The following is a 24,725-nucleotide window of genomic DNA, read 5'->3' on the forward strand; positions in this document are numbered from 1 at the left end:
ATGTAAATTGCAATGGTGTAAATGCGCACTGCATCGTACCGTAATGTGTTAAAAAAAATCACTGACGCAAGCAGCTGGCAGCGGTTACGTGAAAGTTAATCTTCATAGTTTCAAAACATCTCTGGTAGAGCGGGCATTTCGCGGGAAGTAGCTCTCAAACCTGCGCAGTAATAACAAACGTTGCGCCGAATTTAACACGTTTTGGTTTTGTAGTTTAATGTTATAAGACTATCAAGGTAAGAGCTTCACCTGCCAACGTTGCATTTGGAAGTGCCCACTTTTCATTTTGCTAACCTCGTTGCTTTGCTAATCTAAAAACATGTAATGTTCAAAACATGGCGACTTCACTCCAATCTTTTCTAATGCCTTAACAGGTCCACAATGTTCTCCGACCTGAGCGTGCTGAGAGACGGCCCTTCTCTTCTGTGCCGCCCGGCTGAGGACGTGACGCCGGGCGTGTTTGAGAGAGCTTCCCCGGCCTACAGTTCTTGCTCGGAGCGCTTCGGAGTCGGGGAGCGGAGTTTCAGTCGTCAGTATGCTCATATTTATGCAGCCCGACTCATGCAAATGAGACCTTTACTCACCGAAAAAGCCCAGCAAAAGTGGGGTACGTGTCTGTTATATGACTGAGAGCACTGTCACTTCAATGTTTCTCAATCTTTACTGAGACAATGTATATATTTTATATTAAAATATAATCTCATGACATACAAATGTTACAAAAACTGGATGCAATTTTAGTTATGTATCTTCAGCCATCGAGTGGAAGAGTTTTCAAATGTTCTTTCTTACTACACATTGCTAAAAGATATGAAGCATTCAGGGTAATTGTTGTATAAGTGTCTATTTTTTTGTGTAGGAGCGGATGTGCTTCTCCGAAAACTGTGTGATCTTCAGACAGGCGAACAGTGTTGCATTGTGGGAACTCTTTTCAAGCGTATGGACTTGCAGCCATCCATCTTAAAAGAGATCAGTGAGGAGGTTAGCAGTACATTTGATCACTGCTAGCTAGCTACACGCGGAAAGTATTTTACAGCACTTCACTTTTTTCCACATCTTGTTATGTTGCACTGCGTTGTTCCATTGTGCGGAATATTTTCGAGGAATTAAGAATTTATGCCATTTAGTAATAAGCCAATTAACATAATGTAGAAGAAAAACTGGAGCACTGTGAATGCTTTCCGCATGCAGCACGTCACGACTTGTTTTTCTCCTTCTTGTTGCCTCCAGCACAACCTGCTGCCCCAGCCTCCACGAGTCAATTACATCAGTGATAATGATGAGCTGATTCTGGAGGATGAGTTGCAGAGGATCAAACTGGAGGGCAAAATTGACAGAGATAGATGTGTCACAGGTGAGAGGGTTTCTCCATTTTGACGGTTGTCCTGCAAATTGGCTGAGCCGCACCTCATTGATTGCCGTTTTCTGCAGGTAGTGTTATTGCGGTATATGGTGCTGAGAGGAATGACGGGAAGTTCACAGTGGAGGACTTCTGTACAGCTGATCTCCCAGCACAGACTGTTAGACCTGCACTCAACGCCGACAGGTAAACAAAACAAAAAAAATTGGAGTTTTTTCGGTGATGATACTGTTTGGTACTGTATTGTTTTTCGTCTGTGCAGATTTGTGCTGCTCGTCTCAGGACTGGGTCTGGGTAGCAGTCATGCTGACAGCATGCTGGGCCTGCAGCTGCTTGTTGACATGGTAACGGGTCAGCTCGGTGACCAGGGAGAGCAGAGCGGAGCGGCCGCGATATCGAGGGTCTTGATGGCAGGAAACCTCCTCAGTCAAAGCACGCAGGACAAGGATGCCTCAACCAAGGTAAGTCAAGCTTAAGCCAGAAGTGTAGCTTACTTCTTCTTTCGCCCATTTGTCTTCTAAGTTTAAAAGAACAACTTAAGCATAGTTATCAAGCAGGTGTTTTGTCCTCTTTGTGTGCCGTTGGAGGCAGCGTGCACTCTACACTCATTAATTCCTGCTCAATATTTATTCTTCATTTTGCATTTTAAAAGAAAGATTTATGAAAAGGAGCAAGTGTTTAGAATAGGAGTGTCAAAAAGTACGGCCCACGGACCGGATTAGGCCTGCAAAGGGGCCCGTGAGATGATTTTGTGTAAAAAAAAAAAAAAGTATTGCCTGACCAATTAATCAGCCGGCCACAATCAAAACATATAAATTCGTAATTTCGCGAAGCAATCCTTAGATGAGCAATGCAACTTGTACACAGATTGCCCTGGATGTCATTATTTTACTCACAAGTTGCTAGGGGTGTGAATTGCCTAGTACCTGGCGATTCAATTCGTATCACGATTCATAGGTCACGATTCGATTCGATACCGATTAATCCTGATACAAATCTGTAAATTAATTATTGCGATTTTTTTAAAACTTAAATTTAGAAAATACTCATCAGTAAACTTGTACATGTACACTGTAAGATTTGTATGAAAATGTATTTATTTATCTGAAAATTCAGGCTTATAACTGAGCCACTGCATTTAACAAACAGGTTGCAGTCTGTTTCATGTTTGAACAGCACTGAAATAAAATATTAAGGCTTAATGTTCCATTAATATAACATTCTTCCATGCTTAATGTGTGAATCCTAACCCAAAGTACGAAGTTTTGTTGAATATTCCCATTAAAAAATGTATGTTTAAAAATCGATATCACATATCGAATCGATTCGAGAATTGCGGTGCTGTAATATCGCGATATATTGCCGAATCGATTTTTTCTAACACCCCTACAAGTTACGTTTTGTTGGAAAAAAATATAAATAAAAACATAGACAAACATAAATCAAACACGAATATGATAAATATGACACACATTCAACTACTGGTAACACGTATGACAAGGATTAATGTTCTGATAACGCCATTACCTTTGCCACACAATGCATTCTGGGAACAACATGTATGCAAAACGGGTAAATAAATTGCACCCGGAACTCATATGGGCAAAGTTTTGCCTCGTCCCATTTGCATTTGTGTTATTGTTGGAACAATATATTGAGAGTAGAGCCCCGCTATTCAGGGCCGGCCTGCAAATAGTGAAAATGTGCTTCAAATTGACAGCAATTGTTTTTCAGTTAAATATCATGATTTCATTGATCCGGCCCACTTGGTAGCCTATTTTTCTCCATGTGGCCCCTGAGGTGAAATGAGTTTGACACCCCTGGTTTAGAAGGATGGGAACCATGTGCGGTGGGCATAATGACTCAAAGGAGGCATAAATTCTCCCTCACTTGTCTAGCCTCTTGTATTCATTGTAAAACGTCTGTGTGTCTAAAAAAAAAAGCACCATATAAATCTGATGCTTTATTATTATTATTATTATTGTTGCGCTGACAAGACTATTTGCTGTGCTCCAATTTTACATATTCATTACATCTTCAGTGTTTGGACTTTGTCATACTGAAAGTGGATTACGGTACTTCCATTTTCCTCGACCAGGCTTAATGAATAACAATACAAGTCAAGTAATTGCTGCTTTAAATAGAACTTCCTGTTTGTGCGTGTAGGCCAAGTACCTGACCAAAAAGACGCAGGCCGGCAGCGTGGAGGCCATTCGCTTGTTGGACGAGCTGCTGCACCAGCTAGTGGTGAGCCTACAGTACTGCACTCTCGTACACCCACTCACTCCGCTCTTTTATCTACAGCTGCTGGTTGGTCACTGAAATGTTACTAAAGACTTGCAGATGGATGTTGATCAGCAAGTTGCTTGTGTGTCACCAAAGTCTGACGGCAGTTGCGTAAACCCCCCTCCCCCTTTTCAAGGCCTCGGTCCCAGTGGATGTGATGCCTGGCCAGTATGACCCCACCAACTACACACTGCCTCAGCAGCCTCTGCATCGCTGTATGTTCCCCTTGTCCTCTGTTTACCCCACCCTGCAGCTGGCGTCGAACCCATACCAGGCCACGGTGGATGGAGTGAGGTGAGCACACATGCACGTATTTTTCTTTTGAAGCAAATAATAGTAGTACACGTGAACAGACAACAACTACATTTGAATAATATTCAGAAATTAAAAAAAATTATAATTTAAAAGTCAAAGAGCAACTCCCAACTGGATGTATTCTAATTTGATCCTTGGAACTCATCTGATGGTCCTTGTTTAAGAAGCTGACCTTGGCAAGTTGCATGTTCTTCTTCTCAAGAACTCACGATGAACTCTTACATCATGTCCAAGAAAGTTAGCCAGCTGGTCCAGCTCAGTGTCTGTCATGTTCAACTCAGTCTTTTTTTTTCTTTTCTTTTTTAATCTGGTGGATGTAAGTGTCATGGGAGACGTTAGAATCAAGGAGTTGTTATGCACATAGCGTTTTTGGGCTTAGGAGAATCAGAGCTGCTCGACTATGTTTGCCCTGGTGAGGATCATTGAAGTGTCAGCGCTGAGTCCACGTCCTTTTGCGGACCAGTCGTGTCTCTACCTGAAAATGCAGATGATAAAGACTAATCCACCTGTTTTCACTATAGTTTCTAGATTCAGGTCAAATTTTATCGTAATTAATCGCAGGACTTCAGTAGTTCACTTAAGATTAATCACACATTTTATATCTGTTCTAAATGTACAATAAAATGTAAAAAAAATCTACGTTTTCATGCTCTTGTTAACATAAAAGTGGAAAATGTTTAAACTAATAGAAATATGGCTGTATCTTTTAGTCATTTTGTACAGTACTGTCATCATAATTTATAAAATTGAGTTAAACTTAAAAAGATGTACTGTACTCTAAAAAATGAGTGTGATATTGATTTGTGTTGTCATATTCTGCCACTAGATGGCGTAAATGCATTTGTAAGACGGTGGCAGCTCAATGCTTTTTTTTTTTGTCATTTTAGCTGTCAAATCTTAACATAAATTAACTTGTGAAATGTTGCACATTTTTAAAATTGTAAAATACAACTTGACCCCAATCTCCACAAATATATGCATTATTATTACATTTATTACTGCAAAATTTTGACGTTGACGTGTCTGTTTCCTTGCGATTAGAATTCCCCCAGTACAGGCTTTCCATGTAAGGGGTGGTCATTAAATGCGCATTTAAAAAAAAATAGTGGCGTTAAAGGTGCATTGTGCCGTTTAAAAAGGTAATAAATATTAAAGCTTTTTCTACATCATGCATGCTCCACCAATGCCCAGATGAGTACGAAGAGACCTGACTGTTTTACTCTGACTGCGCCTATTAGCTCTTAAATGTCCTTTTATAGTGGAGTGTGCGGACCCTCACACTCCACAGTTTCTTTGGGGAGGGGAGGGGCTGAGTTTTTCTTAACCTCATTTGAAGTCATGTCTTCGTTTGTCAACTGTGGCTGTCGCTTTTAAGATCGTGCACGTACTCGCACGCGCACCATAAACTAGCCGAACACAGATGTTGCAGTTACGCTTTGGGCCAGAGGTGGCAGCCTCGAGTATAAAAAAAAAAAAGACAAACTGCACAAAGATTTACCCCAAATTAACACACAAATTTTGACACTCCTGTTTAAAATAGTTTTTCTTATATCACTCTCCCTCTTGTCCATACTGCATTCAGGTTCCTGGGCACCTCGGGTCAGAATATCAGCGACATTGCACGCTACAGCAGCATGACCAGTCACCTGGAGATTCTGGAAGAAACGCTACGATTGGGCCACCTCGCTCCGACAGCTCCAGATACCCTTGGTGCGACAGGCCGCTTGCCGTTGGTAGAATCATCCACGCACTCAAATCATTGATACAGCATCTGTGGATTTTCTGTTAGGTTGTTACCCGTTTTACATGAAAGATCCGTTCATCTTAGAAGAGTGCCCGCATGTTTACTTCAGCGGGAGCGCTCCCACATATGAGTCAAAGCGCCTTACAGGTTTGTGTGTGTACTTTTTTTTTTTTGTGGTCGTTTAATGGCCACAACAAACACTGAACTACACAAATGCAACATGAGAACACTCACAAAGGAGCAGCTGTCAGAAATGACTCGCGACACTCACATGGACTTACCTACTCCAGTTTCTTGTATCCTTCACTAGGTCACACCCCTTAAAGGCACATTCACTTTATCAAGCCAGTTTATTTATTTGTGATCTATTTGAATCGATTCATGTTTATATACATTACATTGCTATCTTTCTTCGTTAAAAACATATAACCCCTCCAATAGATTCAGTTCTTGCCAGGCTGGAACAACTAAATGGCATTTTAATTAATTTGATAAGGGCCAGTTAATTTGATGTTCAAGAAAAATGAGTTGGTCCCAGAAGTTCTGTGTGAATCGCTGACGTTTTTTCTTCACCAGGTGCCGATGGCCAGGAAATCCTTTTGGTGACCGTGCCGACGTTCCACAGCACCCAAACGGCGTGCCTCGTCAACTTGCGCACTCTTGAATGCGAGCCAATCCGATTTTCAGCCTTTTCTGCGGGCGACGACGAGGAAACTGAGATGAACGTCAGCCACTGAGAGTTGTGTCGTCAGCTCTCGTGTTCTCACGCACGCATTCGGTATTGCGAGGTCGCCGGAATTATTGCTGTTAAAGTTGGTCTGTGGAAACCTAAATTTGAAACAACTGTTCACGTGAGACATGTTAAACCTTCAGTGGCATACTGTAAAATGTACTTTTCATGGAGGACGACACTGTAAATAACTACATCTTGAATTTAAAAAAAAAGTTGTTTTTAATGTGCATCTGCAATAAAAATTCATGTATAAAAAGACAGAATATTGTGTCAGAAAGATGCAGCTTGAACACGCAGAAAAGATGATTATTTTTCAAAGAGGAATCATATTTTCAAGTGTTATACAATACAGTCAGATTTAAAGTTGCACATGTGAACATTGTTTACTCTAAAGCCCCGTTTCCACCAAGCAGTACAGTTTGTGTCCGTTCTATTCAGTTGCATTTGCTTTGTAAATATTTGTGAAGGGTACCAAAAATAAATTATCCATGCAATACCGCTTGGTATGCTACTATAGTGTTTGGTGTTTAATTGGTACTTTTACATGGGAATTAAATTATTATTACTTTTTCCTGGCCTATGATAGGTGCATGCAGCACTCACTGACGATTGCACTGTATTGCTGTGATGTCAAACTATTAACGTAACAGAAACATTTCCAGCATGTCGTTCACTGACATTCAACCACGGTAGACTAAACGGAACTGTACGGCTTGGTTGAGAAAAATATTTCTGGATTGTTGCAGCTCAAGAGAAATTCACAGGTACGAACGCTGCGAGTTTGCTTTAATAGTCATCAATCTTGTACTCGTAATTGTAGTCCAGGATTGAGTCTGTGAAGCCACCGGGCGTTGATGATTGTCCCTCCCCTATTAGCCACGAGTCGTACCAGGGTGTGGTGGTCCCCGGCGTTGTGGGGATTGTGGTCGTTGTTGGTGGCAAGGTCGTGGTCGTCGTCGTCGTCGTTTTCAACCGCAATAACTTCTGCTGCCGGAGACGGCGCATGCGAGCTATTTTGAGTCTTTTCAACCGTTCCTGGTTTAGTCTGGAATTTTGTGAGATCCCACCGTTCCCACTAACCACGCGGCCATTGCTGTTGATAATTGGGGGCTGGACTATAGTGTTGCCATGGCTGACCAGGCGGATTGGCTTGTTGCCGTGGAGAGCCAAAATCTGTGGGCAAATGACAGAAGAATAGAATCTCATTTAAAGTATCACTTTTATTTGCGTTAATGCTTGCCGACGTCATTGCCACACCTGTTTAATGCGGTCCCAGTTGGACTTGGCCAAATTAAAGCTGCACGTGGTTGCTCCGGCCTGGTAACCCACCACACAAAGTTTGGTCAAGGAGGAGAAGCCCTCAGCTTGAGCCGTTACACGGTAGTCGCCGGGGTTCAGCAGCCGCCAGTAGTCTCCCGTTGAAGCTACAATCAGACAGACGGAACAAATGTTATCTTTAAGTATGAATTCGACCCTCACGTGATTTGTGCATTTGATCTGACTTGTGGTGATGTCGTGGTTTATCCCCTCTACAGATATGGTGGCATTTGCAAGCGGGTTGCCCTGCTCATCCTTCACTATTCCTCGAATGCCACGGTGAACCTATGCACCAAAACAGTTGAATTAGTCATATCAAGATAGTTTCTACTAGTGCTATTAAAGTGACAGCCCTAGTTTCTACCTACTTCTTTTCAGGTACTAGGACTATTCAACAATGCAATATAATAAGAGCAGGAAACGGTGCTGCATACATCGTCAGGAAGAGTTCAGACAAAAAAATTATTGAATAACATGACAAAAACAAAAGACATTTAAATAATAAATATTATCAAATGTAAATCTCTACAAATGTGTTTTGCTAGTCTAACTTGGATTTCTCTGACCAACCAATCAAATGATGGGAAAATGCTGACATTATTATGGGCGAACTAGCAGGCCCCCCTGAGGTGAATATAAAATCTGATTAGTTAAAAAAAAAACGGTCCCACTGCCTGTATAGTTTACGTTACATCATACATACAAGGCCGGAACTCCTGATTTCCAATGCCCTGGGCAGATTTGACTGATATGGCAACACATAGGCTGAAATCTGATTGGGCGAAAAACATCCACATATATGGAATAGAAGCAGTACAGCCATGGGCGTTTCTAGTCCATTTTTGGACGTGCTCAGGCACCCCTAAATTGAATGCAGTCAACCGCAAAAAATGTAAGAGATTATTTGTTTGTTTTTTTAAATATATGTCCTTTTTAAACAAGCTAGAGAAGAGTGTTAACATACAGGACTTCAACAATTATGTTGTTAGGTAGGAGTTAACTTGTTAGCTGGTACTTTTTTTTTTTTCTAACTAGGAAAAGTTTCAAGTGGTCAGAATTAGCACCACTATCCTCTGTTTGAATTGGAATGAGAGAAGCTAGCTAGCTAGCTGTATGTCCTGTGTGTGTATGTTAATGAGTTGTGTTAAAATGTACAAAACGGGTAAATTTATCTTGCCTGGCTGGGACCTAAACACCCTTAAACCTTTGAGCACAGCCAAGAAAATGGTACAAAATTAAGAAACCAGACTGTTTGGAATAAATTAGCACAATTTCATGGAGTAAGTGGAGTAGTTTTAAATCAAGGCCTGTGCTTTTGATATTATTTGGACCCGTAGAGAAGAACTCACTGGCCCTGATCATCGTTTACTTTAGAAGTTCATTACATCCAAGTAGTTTGTTGTCAGTGTGCGGGTTCCAACCTGCTCCATGAAGATAAGCATTGCCTCTCGGTTCTTCTCCCACTCTCGCTGCAGCTCACTCTCGTGAGGGAACTTATCACAGCCCAGGAAAATTGACAGCTCCAAGCAGTTGGTGTGCAGATAGCTAAAGTCATTCATACCTGGGGAGAGAAAGACATGAGTAAAAACCAGATCTTGAAGTCAAAAGTGTAGGTCCGGACTTACTTCCGGTGATTGGCTTCCATTTGGCCCGATTGATGATGCCGTGCGCCCCAGCGGTGACGTCTCCGTGGCAGGATCCGTGGTAGTTGTGTGTCATGGTCAAATGCGTTGACGCATAGGACACGGCTAACCACCTATAGAGGGATTCGTCTGCAATCTCTCGCAGGTCTTCCTCGGGTTCGGCGTAATGGTAACCGCCGCCTCTCTCCCTGTCATCCTCCTCCTCCCTGTGGTCGTAACCTTGGTGGTAGCTGGGATCGTAGCCTTGGTCATAACCTTGGCCGTGGTCATAACCTTGGCCTTGGTCATAACCTTGACCATGCCCATGGTCATAATTGTGTCCCTGGTCGTAACCATGACCGTGGTCATAGCCATGTCCCCTCCTCTCCTCATGCTCTGGGTATCCTCCGTTTCTCCAATCTTGATCCGGCTCCTCCCGGTACCCGTGCCCCCACTCGGTCACATCGAAGCTGTCTTCTTCATACCTGCGTGAAATAATTGGAATGAGTAGGCTGTGCAAAAGAAACGACGCACATCCATGAGGCGTGAGGTCATACTGTCTCTTCTTGCGGCTGTGGGGCTTGTCTTCAGTAGGTTTGTTGGTACGTAAACTGTCGTACGGGTAGGCCACAAATGATTCGCCGCCCTGAAAGTTTGCCCCCAACACAAACGGGTGGCTTTCCATCCAAGAGATGATGGCCCTGGTTTCGACTGCAATCTGGAATCAAACAGGAGAGTCACGTTGACGTAATGAATGTAGGTCAGTACTCGTGTTTAGTCCTGACGGACCAACCACTTGGTACTTACCGAACTGTTTTGCAGTAAGTTGTCCGGTATGGCAACGTGGTGGTTGGGGAATAGTTTGGGCACCATGCCTTTTTCTTCTGCATCCCAAAGGATGCTGTTTAGATCTGGAAAGTTCTGGAAAATGTCAAATCCATCGTTGGTAAAGTGCCCGGTGGTCCATCCGCTCAGCTCTGAGCCCTGTAGCAGGGAGAAAGCAAGAGGCCAGAGCCACCAAACTGCAGTCAATTCACCACCATTCCCAGGAATCTCCTCTTTCGTTATTTTTTCAAACTCACTGCTTGAAAGGCTTCTTCATGTCCGTCAGGGTTGAGCGAGGGCACCAAATGGATGCGTATTCCGTCCACCAGACGCTGAGCTCGGGGGTTTCGATCTCTGTGTTCCTTGCACAAGTACTGCATGAGAAGCAGGATCATTTCCCGGCCCACCGCCTCGTTGCCGTGGAGACCAGCTGTGTAGCGTAACTCCGGCTCACCTGCACAGAACGCCAAACAGGACTGGAGTTGTCCATCAATAGATTTTAACTTGAAACATTAGGCAGTAAAAGTCTGTTTGCTCCCACCCTTGCTCACCTATTTCATGCTTTGTGGGATTGCCGGAGATCACCATGGCCATGATGTCCAGACCCTTAGAGCTGCGGCCCAGGCTGTAGACGTTGGTGATGTTGGGACACTCTTCGTTCACTGACTTCATAAGCTGAACAACAGATAGAAAACCATGCTAAGTGTCACGATGGTTTGTTTTTACACACTTGTCCTGTTTAGGGGTCAGCAGACTTTGGTCCAAAGGTGTGACTACACCCAGGTCATGAATGGATTAGGTGTTTCTGAATGTGTCATTGGGTGGAAAATTAATATCACATATTTAGCAGGAAAGTCTGCTATGTTAACCACTGTAGTACCAAAGGCTCATTTGCAGGCCATTAGAAGAAACTACAGCGCTTTCCGTTCTGAAAGCTTGCTTGAGCTTTGGAAGGTCATGTCGCCCTCTGGTGGTTGAAAGGTTGCTCTATTGAGGAAGCTGCATTGGTTTTGAAGGGGCCATTATGGAAAATTAGCTTTTTAGTTCTATAAAAATTGTATATCCTGGGCGGCGGGTACAAAAGGAGGTATACAGTTATTGAAAAAACAAATAAATTAAAAAAGAGAGAAAGAGAGAGAAAGCACATACAATACTTATTGTGTTTATTAGTATTTAGCATTGCTATGTATTTTTTTGTAGGGATTTGAACCATTTCAACCATTTAAAGCACGTTCCAAATGTTGTATTGTTTTCGTGCATTTTGGTGACAGAAACTCTCCAACGCTTTACTTTTTCATCCACAACAATATACAGAATTAGAAGGAAAAAAAGCGAAGTATTATTTTACTCACTGTAACCATTTCTGAGTAGCTGTGATGCTTAAACTTGAGGTAATCTACCGGAGTCACTTCATTTTGCCTGTACTGGACAACATCTGGATCTGTGTGAGCGGGAGAGAATGAAATAAATACAATATAAACATGTATATATATATATATCTATGTTATACCTACCAGGCAATGGGCAGCCCAGAATCTCTAGTCTCATACACAGTGTGCCATTCCAGCTTTGAGGGATGATTTTGATGTAGCGGGCCACTACGGGTTCCGCCAGCTGGTTCAAGACTGGAGTGTCTTTATCACTATTTCCAAAAAACAGCTGGAGTGAAAAAAAGAAAACGGAATTAAAGAAGTAGAAAAATGCATACAATTGTCAGATTTGGGAAAATCACATCCTTTTAGGTGAGCTCACCCAGTCAGCATATCCATCATGGATGGTCGTCCACTCTCTGCTGTCATTGCTGAAAGCCAGGAAGTATGATGTCACAAAGTCACTCCTGCAACGACACCGGAGACACCTATGAATTCAAGGAGGCCCTATGGGAGAAAATGGGGAAGTGTTTTCACATGTGTTTTTGCGTCTCACTCATTCTGCGAGTCTCGACCCTGAGTTATGACTCCCGTGAACTCGGTATCCCTGCGAGCGTCGATTTCAAACCAGTGGACTTTATCCTCTGAGTTTGCGCACCATGCTCCGCCTCGGGGGTTATCTTCATCATCTGAACCCTGGAGCCAGTGAGACAAGGACGAGGTTTGTTGAGTTATTGATTCAGAAAATGTTATTTATATGACAAACCATATAGAAAATGGGATGTTTTAGAATTGTTTTGATCTCATTTCGCTACGTTTCGAAGGTGTACCTAATGATATGGCCTCCTTTCTTTCTTGCAATCAAAACCGTGGAAAGTCATTTGATTCGGTGTAACAATGTGCCGCGGGGGGGGGGGGGGGGGTGTTGATGACTCAAACGGACACCACGGCCCCACTCACATGGTCTGCGGTTAATTTATTTTGCAGCATGAGCCCGATGACTAGAGTGTGTTTCCAGACACGAGTGGAAGTAAGTGATGCCTGCACCGTGCGCACACACCCTGGCTTGATTGATGTGTACCTGCATGTTGAGGCGTGCCCTCTGGGGTGCAAAATCATACTGAGACATAGAGGAAGCGGAAAGCTGATCCGGTTCGATCCGATGGGACTCCATCCCCAGGGGAGGACATTCTGACATAAACACACACAGCGTAGAACGAACAGTCATACCGTATGTGGAAAAAAAGGAAGCTCACACAATGTTTTCCAGACCGCGGACGGCATTTGACTTACTCTTTGGTTCTTTGTACACTCGTGGCCTGTGCCTGGCTCGCTCCTCAGCCTCCTTCAGTTTCTGCGCTCTCTCTGGCAGGGGTCAGAAAAACAGTCTTCAAAAAAAATTTCCACAGCATTGGTCCCAAATCTCCCCTCTGTTACTCAACCAGGACCACATCAGGGGAATTCATCACTGTTTTTGCACATTATTCATGCCAAAAGTGCTCATGAGGAAAAGAAAGCAGTAAAAGGGTCTAAAAGTGATCGTATTACGTGACTATTATTAGAGCTGTATAAAAATGATGCCTTTACAAAGATAAGGCTTCATTTATACTGGTTTAACAATACAAAGTATGCTCACTATTGTGATTGGCGGTGCAGAATCGTCTTACCCAGTATAGTTTTTATTTTCCATTTAACTCGAAATGTTTTCTGTATTTTACATCTATTGTATCACAAAACAACTGGAGAATGTCCAGTGACAATGGAGTTCATCGTGACTAAATGATTGCACTTTTGAATACTGCTGTTTTCCTTCAAGTGAGCCAAACTCATTCTCCGACTCATCAGAATTCGGTCAAACCACAATGAAGGGCAGCTTTATGTTCATCTTGTGATAAAAGCACATTTGTTAGACATGTTGGTGGATACGTGTCGAACAAATGTGGATACTGGGTCATCACACAATCAACAATTAGTGGCCGTAGACGTGATTTGATTGTTTAAAATTGAAATAAATGCGGAAAAGTTAGTGATATTTGAGTTTCAGGTGAAAATTCAGGATACATTTTAAATGGTCTATAAACTTTACAGGTGAACTTAATTTGACCCTTTCTAAACATTTAAATGCACATCTGACTGCAATGTTTCAGTACGCTTTGCTTTTAACTTGCTGTTTATTAACATCACAACACCTTTAAAGCCTTACAATGTCGAGGTATTGCTGATCAAGTGTTAGGCGTCACATCGGTCTCCATCCATCCATCCATTTTCTGTACCGCTTGTCCTCACAAGGGTCGCGGGGTTGCTGGAGCCTATCCCAGCTGGCTTCGGGCAGTAGGCGGGGTACACCCTGTACTGGTTGCCAGCCAATCGCAGGGCACACAGAGACGAACAACCATACTCACAATCACACCTATGGACAATTTGGAGTATCCAATTCACCTGCCATGCATGTTTTTGGAATGTGGGAGGAAACCGGAATACCCGGAGAAAACCCACGCAAGCACGGGGAGAACATGCAAACTCCACCCAGGAAGGCCGAAGCCCGGACTTGATCTCACAACCTTTGCACTGGGAGGCGGACGTGCTAACCAGTCATCCACCGTGTCGCTATGAATCGGTCTCATGATGTCAAAATGTGAATAGAAAGATGAAGAGGACTGTTTAAATACTCAATTACGATTGAGCAAGTCAAATGTTTTAGTCAATTCATGGATCAAATACTGTTTGCAGGGTTTTTGCGGGTCATTTAAAAAGTATTAAAAGCCATTAAATGGATTTTGCTCAAATTAAGGTTTTAAATGGCATTTAAAAAGCATTAAATACAATGTCCACAGGCACTAAAAATGTAAACACAATTGATGTAAAACAAACAAACGGAAAACCCCCCATCGTTTTTCATGCTTTATTCTACACACAACAGTCACACAATTTAGCAATAATAAATGTTATCAAAATATATGTATTTGTGACGTCACTGGCGACCTTAGTATTTTACATTGAACAAAATGGCCTGGAGTCAAGTCGAGTTGCTTTATGTTCCAAATACCAATCGGTCTGAATTTGAAAAAAAGAAAAGACAAAAGTACCGTTTCTCCCGCCAATGTCCAGCATGAAACACTATTGCCATCTCGTGGCAGAAATTTACCTCAACACAAATCTATGACTTGATGTTTGACACTCCTTATAACTGTTTAGTATATCCTTTTAACTTCAAATAACTTTAGGAATTACTTACTATAAAAAATACTGTATCATTGAACTCAATGATACAACCACATTTGTATTTTTGATAGCCATATTTGTCCACTTTTATGATAATTAACATAAAAAACTTGAAAAAACATGTTATTGTACATTTAGAACAAATATAACGTGCAATGAATTTGCGATTAATTACGAATTAACTCTGGAAGTCATGCAATTAATTATGATTAAAATTGGAATCAACTGACAGCCCTTATACGTATATAATGAGTATATACTTATATGTATGTACTGTGTGTGTATGCAGTACGACATAGGCATTACATTTAGTTTTAAGTTGCATTTAAAAACATTAAATTAAATTTGCCATTTTACCAACTCTGGTGCTTTTACTTTCCAAATGAACAATAGTTTAGCAATGCCGCCCCCCGCCAAGCTCATTCCACTCAAGTCATGTGGCAAACTATTGAGGAGAACTTTTGCTCCTAAAAGCAAAACACCATTTGCATAATGGCAAATCACATCTGCCTTCTCTTACGAGAGTAATGTGATCCAGCGGGAGGGACCGCGCTGTCGTTATCTGCTATTACTTTTGCACTCGGGTCACAGGCCACGTTCACTCTGGCGAGCACGGGATCGCGTGTCAATCGTGTGGCATGTTGCTGATAAATAACAAAGTGAAAAGAAGTCCTACCTCTCTGTTCCCTCTCCCTTTCTTTTTGTGCTCGCTCTCTTTCCTTCTCCATCCATTTGTCATCAGTGTCCTTTTTCCCTGTAGGCGATAAGAAAATGGAGGATCATTGGGATTTGTTGAGCCATTGAATCTCTGTGTATGCCATTAGGATTCACCAATTGTAGGAAAAGGTCACACCATGTAAGCCAAGAGTGATTTGGAAAGTTACTGTCCAGACAGCGCTTCATATGAAACGTTTGGTCATGGAAAGTCAGTGCGAGTGTGAGTGGGTGGCTGGATTAGTGCACGTGTGTCACATACTCATTCCGTATTCGTCGTATTCATCGTACCAATTCTCCTCAAAGGGGGGAGTATTTGTCGTCTCTTCTGTAGAAAAAAAAAAGGAAGATAAACAAACATGGAGTTGTTCCACATTTCATGTGATGACTTATTCTGTGATTTATAGAACGTCTCAACCCGTCAACCACAACAACTGTTCTCTATTTGGAGGAATATAAACACCGTCTCATTTAATAGTTAAATCTTCCATTTAAATTTACAGGAATGATAACAAAGTTCCGATCAGACCTCAGGCTTGAAAAAAAAAACACTATGGAAAGTTTGGTCTGTGAGGCATGCAAGCACCCCCCACCCCAACCCCTCCTGTCTGAAAAATAGGACAGACTCGCTTTAATGTTATTCCCATGTGCTGAATTAGTCATTATTTCTCACAAGATCTCATCCCTACAACACAAGCCAATATTGAATGTATCTGCATGGACAGTCTCGAGTGGAGCGCCGAGTGCCCATCGCAATGTTGACGTGCTGATTTATGAGCGGTCGTTTTCACCTCTCTGGCATGTTTGAGTGTCAGCAGTTACCTGTGAGAGTTTCTACTTTTATCTCGGGGCTGACATCTTTGCCATCTGGGAGCGGAACTTTCTCTGGCACCGCAACTGCAGCAACAAAAGGTGAAATCAGGAAATAATCAACTCAAAAAAGACGAATGGCAAAGCCCTTACAAGTTTTTCCACGTTTATAAGCTTTCTTAATTGAAAATCAGTCTGCACATTTTATAATTTGTATGTACAGATTACAAACGCACTAAATAAAATTTTTACCTTGGCAGGAGTAATTAAACTTGGACACTGTATTTGCAAACCGAATTGACTTAGATATACACACAGAAGACTGTGATTGGATTTGTCAAATCTGCGAGGGATTTAATAGAGTAACTTTTTTCCAAGCGTTTTGGCATAGTTGAGTAAAGTTACAATCATACAAAGTACGCTTGATTATAATAGCAACTCAGCTTGAGATTTGGAAAAGTAATACCGGTTTGAACCGGAAAATCGTTTTTTTTGTTTTAAACGATGCATCGAATCCGACCGAATCGTTACACTTTGAAGTATATTGAGATACTATCGAATTGTTTTTTATTGTAGAGATATATCTTTTAAGAAAATATCATATTTACAGTAATGACAAGTTCATTCCAATGTATGTAAGATGAAAAAATAATAATAATTGTATCATACCCTCTCAAACTGAGCCGTACCATATCGAATTGAATCATAATCCTCGAACTGAAGCCAAACTGAATTAAGTCATTCTACTTTCAAATTGAACCATCCTTGATTCGATTCACACCCTTACACATTGAAAATCGTATCAAATCGTACAATTATTTAGTATTTGAAATTGTATATTTATAAGAATATAAACCGGAAAATTATATGAATAGAACTATGACCAAATAAACTCGCACACGTCTTTATAAAGGAACAATCAGTTAACAGTGCATTATGGTGCGTGTATCAAACATAACCGCGAACACACAGGCATGTGCACACACACAGTTTGACCCTTGTCGTCACACCACCCATAGATGCGAGCAGACATTAGGGAACTGAGCCAATTTTTTTCTTAGCCAAACCGAAAAGATTTGCTTCATTTAAAAAGTCTCTTCTTTACAAGCTTGAGGCTCGCTGCCAAGAATGACGGATGTGACGGGTTTGACACCAGGTGTAACCTTTCACATTCATCTCCTGAAGGGCTATCTTGTCACTGTGCATGTACAAGATGTTTGAGTGGCAGCCAGTCAATGTCTCTATTTATTTGCTGTATCCTGTTAACATTTTGTTGAGGACACTCTGGAGCATAGGTGTCAAACTCCGGTCCTGGAGGGCCGCAGTCCTGCGGGTTTTGGAGGTTTCCCTTATCCAACACAAGCTGATTCCAATCAGCAGCATTGTTATCGGGCTTATGCAGAGCTTGCTGATGAGCTGATCATATATCAGCTGTGTTGGAGAACGGAAACATCCAAAACCTGCAGGACTTGGGCCCTCCAGGACCGGAGTCTGACACCTATGCAACTGACATAGAATGGCCTTACAGTATACGTTCCTATACGATAACCTCTGTTCCTATCCTTAACCTGCCCAAAGCATTGGCCTTAATTAGAGTTTGACTTTTTTCGTTCCACCATTTTGTCTCTGTCCATCCACAAACACCCACCCGCATTACATTCCTTAGAAGTGACAAAGAAGAAAGAAAGCAGCAGACGTACATGTGGAATCCCAGTAATCACCGTCATCTGTCCCAGTCTTCTCATCAACCTTAGGGCTAGCGGGCGTCGGGTCCACCTCTTTCCAGTAGATTTCATAGTCATCGGTCTCAGTTGGAGACGGATCTTCTTCGTCTGGTTTCCAGTAGTCTTCATCTGCGTCTGTCACTGGAGGTGATGGGTCTTTCTCTTCTGGTTTCCAGTATTCTTCTTCCGGGTCCGTCACTGGTGGGGATGGGTCTTTCTCTTCGGGTTTCCAGTAGTCTTCTTCAGGGTCCGTCACTGGTGGGGATGGATCTTCCTCTTCTGGTTTCCAATACTTCTCATCTGTGTCCGTCTCTGGATTGTATGGATCCTTTTCTTCTGGTTTCCAGTATTCTTCATCTGTGTCCGTCACTGGGGGCGCTGGGTCTTTTTTCACTGGGTCCCAGTCAAAATCCTCATCTGTCACTGGAGGCACGAGACCTTCCTCCTCTGGCTTCCAGTAGTCGTATGGAAGATCTGTGACCTCCGAAGCTGGTCGAGATGGAGTGGGCTCAGCCTCCCAGTAGTCATCCTCTGGCTGCCAGTAGTCGTTGTCTGACAGGGAAATGCACAGACTCAAAAATCTTATGGATACCTTCATTTCCGGCTACTTTTTAAATAAAATGTTAATGGATTATGAGCAACTTACCGACATCGGGGTAGGCGTAGTCTGTGGGCGCAGGTTCCGTGGGCGGTTCGGTTGGGATAGCTGAAGGCAGCACAAAGACACAAAGTCAACAACTTTCCATTTAAACTCTTCTAAAAACAAACTTGGCACCGAGCTTGACCTGTTGTAGTGGGTGGGAGAGTTGTAGTTGTTTGTCTGTCCTTCTTCCTCCCTTTCTTCTCGCTTTTGGGTTTCTTGGTGGCATTGGGGTCTTTAGGCTCTTTGTTCTTTTTCTTGTCTTTTTTCTTCTTTTTGCCCTCCTGTGGTGCTCTTCTCACTCTGCCAAAATTACCTGAATATATGAAGGCATAAAAAACGTAGAGATGTAAAAATTATCTTTGCATTCACTTGAACAAAAAAGAAAAGTCCTGTTTTTCTGACAAATTTTTTGGGAGGAGCTTTTTTTTTTGAGTATTTTTTTTCCCCCCAATTTTTTTTCCTGGTAAAAAAAAAATTCCTGAATATTTTTTTTTAAAAGGGTTTTCCCTCAGAGATTAGAGAACAAACCGCAATACAGTATACACATTCATTCCTTTATTGAGAGCCAGTAAATAACATGACCATCTTATTGCATATGGAGGTATGCAGGAAAGTGTCTGCTTCCGCTAATAGCGAGTCTGCAACAAGTCACTTGAAGTTCAGAGGTAAAAAAAATAAAAAATAGTCCAAAAAACAGAACAGCAGCTCTGTTTTTTTGTTTCTGTTTTTTTGAATATTTTTTACCCTGTTTTTCTGAATAATTTTTTTCAGCCTGTTTTTGGGAATATTTTTTTGACAGACAAAAAATATTTAGTAAATCAGAAAAAAATATTCAGAAATACAGAAAATGAAAAACAAACAAAAAAAATAAATTCAAAGCTCCCCCAAAAAATTTGTCAGAAAAACAGGAGTTGTTTTTTTTCTTTTTCAAGTGAATGCAATACGCTTCCGTAGGTAATGACCAACAGTAACTAAAATATTTTATTTGCCAAATTGTGACTTAGAAGGTTTCGGTCAAACGTCAGCGATATGCAAATTACTTGGAAGTGACTTATTCTCTGCATCTTTAAAACACTTTAGTGAGGGGAACATCTCGAGCAGTGTTTCCCAACCAACAAGTCCTTCAACAATAACGACCATATTGGTCGTTTTACCATGCGAGCTAACAGTCCGCTAATGATCTTAGTGTCAATTTGCCGTCCGGGAGTAATGGTTGGGGTTAGGATGAGGCTTTCGGTGAGGTTGTGCAGTACACGTTACGTCTTTACTTGGGACACTAATGGTTGAGATTAGGAAAAGGCACAGTGAGGTTGTGGACCGTTACAAAACATGTAGTCAACACTTTTGCGCTATTTAACATGGCCGATTAAGGTCGCTAAACTAAAATACTTAACACTTGGTTGTAATTTGGCTCCTTTTTAAAAACGACCCATGTGGTCGTATTCATTGGAGGTCTGTCTCTTCCCAACCTTTATTGACCTTGAGTTTATTGAACAGGTAGATAATTGCTACTAGCAACGTGGCCTACAGTCCTTAATCTCTTCGAGAAGGGAAGTATATAAAACTTAAATAATGTAGTTGCACATGTGTGCACACCCTATAATTGCTGGGATGTTTGTGTTCAAAATGAACCAATCACATTCAAGCTCTTGTTAAATTGGAGTCAGCACACACCTGCAACCATTTAAAGTGCTTCTCATCTAACCTCAAATACATTTCAGCTGTTCTAGTAAGCTTTCCCTCACATTTTTTCATTGGTCATTTTCCCACATGTGTTGGGGGGGATTTTGTTATGCTCCAATAAAACCAAAGTTGGTTGGTTGGCAAAAAGTTTTTGTCCATAATTCCAAAATATATGTTTGGCGCAAATCTCCAAAAGAACAACATACCTACAGTGGAGTATGGCGGTGACAGCATCGTGCTCTGGGGCATTAGTCAAGTTGGAGGGAATTTTCAACAGTTTCAATGAACAGTTAGTACAAAACCTTGTATTCTTTTTCACATTTGAATGTGCCTGGTAATTTTGAACATAGCAGGAACATCCCACTCATAGGAGGTTGTGCACACCCGAATTCATTTATACAGGTTATTGAACACATCGATGGTTATTATACCACAAAAACTTGGCATTTGAACATCGGTGTGTAGACTTTTTATATCCGGTCTAAGGTGACAGACAGACATTTTAAATGGCCTTCTACTAGATTGCAAAAACTGAGTAAATTAAGACAAGATTGTCATTATTATAGTATTATTTTTGAAATAACAAATGAAATGTAAAATAGTATGTGCCTTGTGTCAATAAAGGTTGGAAAACACCGGTCTAGACAGCTAAACTAATTCATAGCTCAGCAGAGGTTCATCAGTCTTTCCTTCAGGCCAGGCTGCATGCTGTTCTCGGGCACTTCCATGGAAAAACTTTCTTTCCATGAGCCACTCCGTTTCAATCACACAAATCCCACCAGTTTTACAATGAACACATCACCAGCACCCCAGCGACATCTTCCCCACTAAACGGTACCGCCATTAGTGGGAGGCATTAAGTAGCTACTTGGGACTGATGCGTATTACATGTGAGGCTCTCTGAGTGTTTAAACATGCAGGATAAAAGCAACACAGAAGCACTGGAATGCATTGCTAGTCTGAGCGTTAAGTGATCAAGTGTTTATAATGAGTATGCAACTTTGATCATCTTTAGAATCTGGAGAGTAGTAAATAGAATAGTTGAATAGTTCATTTTAAAATGAAGGCAAACACACTAGTCTTATTTCATGTAGTTTCTCTTGCATTCTGTTCCATTTAAAAGGGAAGTCAACCCAAATTGTTTTCTTTACAATTCGTCTAAACACAGCATCCTGGTTAATATTGTATTTGTGGAATATGAATTAAGCAGCAAAATCCACCCATTTTATCCATCTTAGGGGGCGGCCATTTTGCCACTCACTGTCAATTGAACATGACATCACAGTGCCTAGGACCAATCACGACTCACCTGTTTTTTGAATTTGATCATGTGACATTTACAAGCTGAGCCAGTATTGGTTGAGCCTTGAGCAACTGTGTTGTCATTTTCAGTCGACAGCATGTGGCAAAATGGCCGCCCCCTGAGATAGATACAAAAGGGTGGATTTGGCTGCTTAAATCATATTCCAAAAACACAATAGTCAGAATAATGTGACTAGTGGGGCTGCATAGACAAATTATTTTGATGAATGTTTTGGGGTTGACTTCCTCATTAAACAACACAGACGTTTGTGATTCATTAGACTTGCTATACTGCAACGTAGATCAATATAATTGCTCAGGATATTTTTTGAATTGCTACTTGTTGCCAGGCAGAATTCCGATGGTTCACTTTTCAAGAAAAGCAGAAATTGGCATACATCAGCCACGCCCACTCGATCGTTTGAATGGCAAACTGGAGCAAAGTCAGACTGATAAACAAGTTACAAATCAATTTTGCAGTTGAAACATGAAAATGAGGGAACTATAATATACACATTGGAATGAAAAACAATGCCATCTGCTGGATCTGGTAGGGCACTGCCCCCACTGCCCCTAGCGCAGTCGCCGCTGGATCCACTTTGAAATGTTACTGACCTGCCTCCACTGTGGCCTCACTGTCGATGCCCTCCACTTGGCCTGCCATCCTTTGAGGCTCATCCTGAAGCAGATCCCCTTCTCGCTTGTCTCCGTCACGCTGCTTCAGGGACACAATCCCCCCAGCGCTCTCCCCTTGTCTGGGGGTCAACAGGCAGCAGAGGGCCAGCAGTGCCGCAGACAGAAGCACAGTCTGGCTTTTCATGCCTGCAGCTCTTCCTATTGCAGAATCCTTTTAATTTGCTTTGGAGCTCCTTTTATCACCAGCTTTTCAACTACACAGTTTATCCAGCAGAAGTCTTTTATTTGAGCCTTCCTTCTTGTGTGGGAGCCTCAGAGTCAAGCAGACTCAGACTGGGCTCGACGGAGCTGGAGTGAGGATGGGGGTAGGGATAGAGGGGAGGGAAGGAGGTGGCTTAAACAGAGACACCGGAGAGATAGACAGCAAAGCAGACATTCAGCCCAAATGAAAAGCTTCTGTTGCTAACTGCCCTGAAGCTCGGTCAGCTGAAAAAAAACAAAAAAAACAGTAAGAGGCAAGAGGATCGCTGTCACCTGCCGGACGAGTCACAACAGGTGCGGGAGGCGTGGGGGAGGATGAAGGAGGGCAGGTCAAATCCAAGCCGACTGCACACTTCTGTATTTTGTACAGAAAGAAGCAGGATGAACTTCTTGTTGCACTCCACGAAATGGAGAATGAGAATGACTCCAGGTCCTTGAATTCCACAGAAGGAAGGGGGTGTGGGGGGCATTAGTGGGAGTATAGGGATTGTGTGTGTGTGTTTACAAAACCATAAAGTACCAAACATCAGAGCAGGGATTTCAAGTAAATGAAAACAGACATGAATTACTTTTTCACTGCAGTAGGGAATGGATGTTTGTTCTCTGTCACGGTTTCCTCTGGGTGGTGTCGATCGAGCACGTCTTCTCCTTTTTTGCGGGGGAACTTGCAAAAGAGGCCATGTTGGCTCCCGCAGCACTTGGGAGTTGTTGGGATTAAAGACAGGATTAGAACATTTGAAAAGGTGTTACTTTCTGGGCCCTAGACTTCCCTTTATGTGAGATGCCAATTAGCGATTCTCAGTGAAATTCATTGGAACGTATACTTAGTAAGTGAATAAATTTTACTCGGAACAGAGTCTATTTGGTCCCACTTTAAACAGAGCAAATTTACACTTGGAAAAATAAACACATAAATAAAATAATAAATATTAAGTCCCTCAAGGGTTGAGGAACAAACCCACTACTTCAGGCAGACAATCTACTCACTGAGCCATGCAGCTCTTACTCTGTTAGTATATCGCTCGTGTCAGCTGGAATCTGTAATTTCGTATAAGCAAACACTAAGAGTGGCATAGCTCAGGTGGTAGAATGGAAGTCTCCCAAGCTGAGTTCGTTCCTCAACCCGTGTGTAACTTAAAAAAATAAAATAAACGAGTAAAATTTAGTCAACATCTCTCCTTGTAAAATTTACTTAAAATTTGAATCTGAGTGAACAAATCTTTAGTCGTTTTTTTTCATGAGATATTCTCTCGTACACTAAAAATACTTTTGAGTAAAATTTACTTTGAATTTTGTATTCTCTTCCAAGTGTACATTTTACTTTAGAGTGGGACCAAATAGACTCTGTTTAGAGTCAAATTTACTCTATAGAGTTTACTGTGCGAAGCAAAAATGCCCACGGGCATCGTGGTTTTTAACTCAGGTTTCAAAGATTTGCTGTCACATGTTCTCGTGCCGTGTTTCAAGCAATGTGAGGAAAATAGAAATGTCTGCCAATGAATGTTAACTCAAAAAGTATTTCTTTTTAATGATTTCAGCTTGACGGAGTCACCCTTTGAGCAGTAAACAGCTGAGCTTGATTAACAATTGGGACACGAACACAGCCAAATGCACAAGAAATAATGTTTATGCTATCCAACATTGTGATGACAGTGGAGTGGAGCAAAAGAAAGATAAAGTATTTTGGGGTTATGACTTTGGCTGAGAACGAGACAGATAGTACATTCTACAGTAAGGTCAAGACAAGGCCTTGAAAACTGGCGGATTACAGGCGTTAACATGAATATTGTGATAATGATTTTACAAAGATTTGTATCTGTCTAAACTCTCTCATAAAAAAAAAAAATATGTGTACATAAAAACTTAGTTTATCTTCATCTCCAAGTCAATCTCCTGTGTAATTTAATACTTCATTTTTCAAAGGGTTTTAAATACTTATATAGGAATAGATTACGGAAAATAGCCGTGTGCTGCAGCCAAGCTAAACAATATGAGTGATAATCAAAGAAGCTGTGGCAGGCGATGAGATGAAATGACCATGTACACCAAGCAAGTCATCATCCAAGTGTTTCAAATTGCAAAATAGACCTTGAAATACACCTGTCATTACCTCGACAGCACATAAACCAAACAATGTTAGTTTAAAGACTGTATACAA

The 24,725-nt window shown here is 41.7% G+C and overlaps 2 protein-coding genes across 2 annotated transcripts; one reads left to right on the forward strand and one right to left on the reverse strand.

The window, feature by feature from the left end:
* The first annotated feature begins 74 nt into the window (after positions 1-74).
* pold2 (polymerase (DNA directed), delta 2, regulatory subunit) lies at positions 75-6,949 on the forward strand. Its single transcript, XM_086075524.1, has 11 exons — positions 75-236; positions 375-607; positions 860-981; positions 1,231-1,354; positions 1,432-1,546; positions 1,623-1,821; positions 3,527-3,607; positions 3,783-3,940; positions 5,544-5,671; positions 5,751-5,852; positions 6,282-6,949. Exons 2-11 carry the CDS (start codon positions 382-384, stop codon positions 6,440-6,442), a joined length of 1,416 nt encoding a protein of 471 aa, XP_085931650.1. The 5' UTR covers positions 75-236; positions 375-381; the 3' UTR covers positions 6,443-6,949.
* Positions 6,634-22,812, reverse strand: aebp1b (AE binding protein 1b). The gene is made up of 22 exons (XM_086075523.1): positions 22,286-22,812; positions 18,828-18,998; positions 18,689-18,748; positions 18,019-18,594; positions 16,331-16,405; positions 15,771-15,836; positions 15,471-15,548; positions 12,866-12,937; positions 12,654-12,763; positions 12,129-12,268; positions 11,955-12,039; positions 11,717-11,861; positions 11,555-11,643; positions 10,754-10,877; positions 10,460-10,656; positions 10,185-10,361; positions 9,935-10,095; positions 9,381-9,862; positions 9,177-9,316; positions 7,941-8,040; positions 7,696-7,862; positions 6,634-7,611 (listed from the first exon to the last, which is right to left on the reverse strand). The coding sequence occupies exons 1-22, from the start codon at positions 22,488-22,490 to the stop codon at positions 7,225-7,227; spliced, it is 3,807 nt and encodes a 1,268-aa protein (XP_085931649.1). The 5' UTR covers positions 22,491-22,812; the 3' UTR covers positions 6,634-7,224.
* Between the last annotated feature and the right edge of the window lie 1,913 nt (positions 22,813-24,725).

The sequence above is a fragment of the Leptonotus elevatus genome, chromosome 5, assembly GCF_054856555.1.
Source record: "Leptonotus elevatus isolate MCC_2025b chromosome 5, RoL_Lele_1.0, whole genome shotgun sequence".
Taxonomy (NCBI): domain Eukaryota; kingdom Metazoa; phylum Chordata; class Actinopteri; order Syngnathiformes; family Syngnathidae; genus Leptonotus; species Leptonotus elevatus.

Coding starts and splice junctions, on each gene's coding strand:
- pold2 (XM_086075524.1), top strand. CDS start 382: ATGTTCTCCGACCTGAGCGTGCTGAGAGACGGCCCTTCTCTTCTGTGC. Junction 608..859: donor AAAAGCCCAGCAAAAGTGGG/GTACGTGTCTGT, acceptor TTTTTTGTGTAG/GAGCGGATGTGCTTCTCCGA. Junction 3,941..5,543: donor GCCACGGTGGATGGAGTGAG/GTGAGCACACAT, acceptor TACTGCATTCAG/GTTCCTGGGCACCTCGGGTC.
- aebp1b (XM_086075523.1), bottom strand. CDS start 22,490: ATGAAAAGCCAGACTGTGCTTCTGTCTGCGGCACTGCTGGCCCTCTGC. Junction 18,595..18,688: donor CTACGCCTACCCCGATGTCG/GTAAGTTGCTCA, acceptor TTTCCCTGTCAG/ACAACGACTACTGGCAGCCA. Junction 10,362..10,459: donor ATGAAGAAGCCTTTCAAGCA/GTGAGTTTGAAA, acceptor TCCCTGCTACAG/GGCTCAGAGCTGAGCGGATG.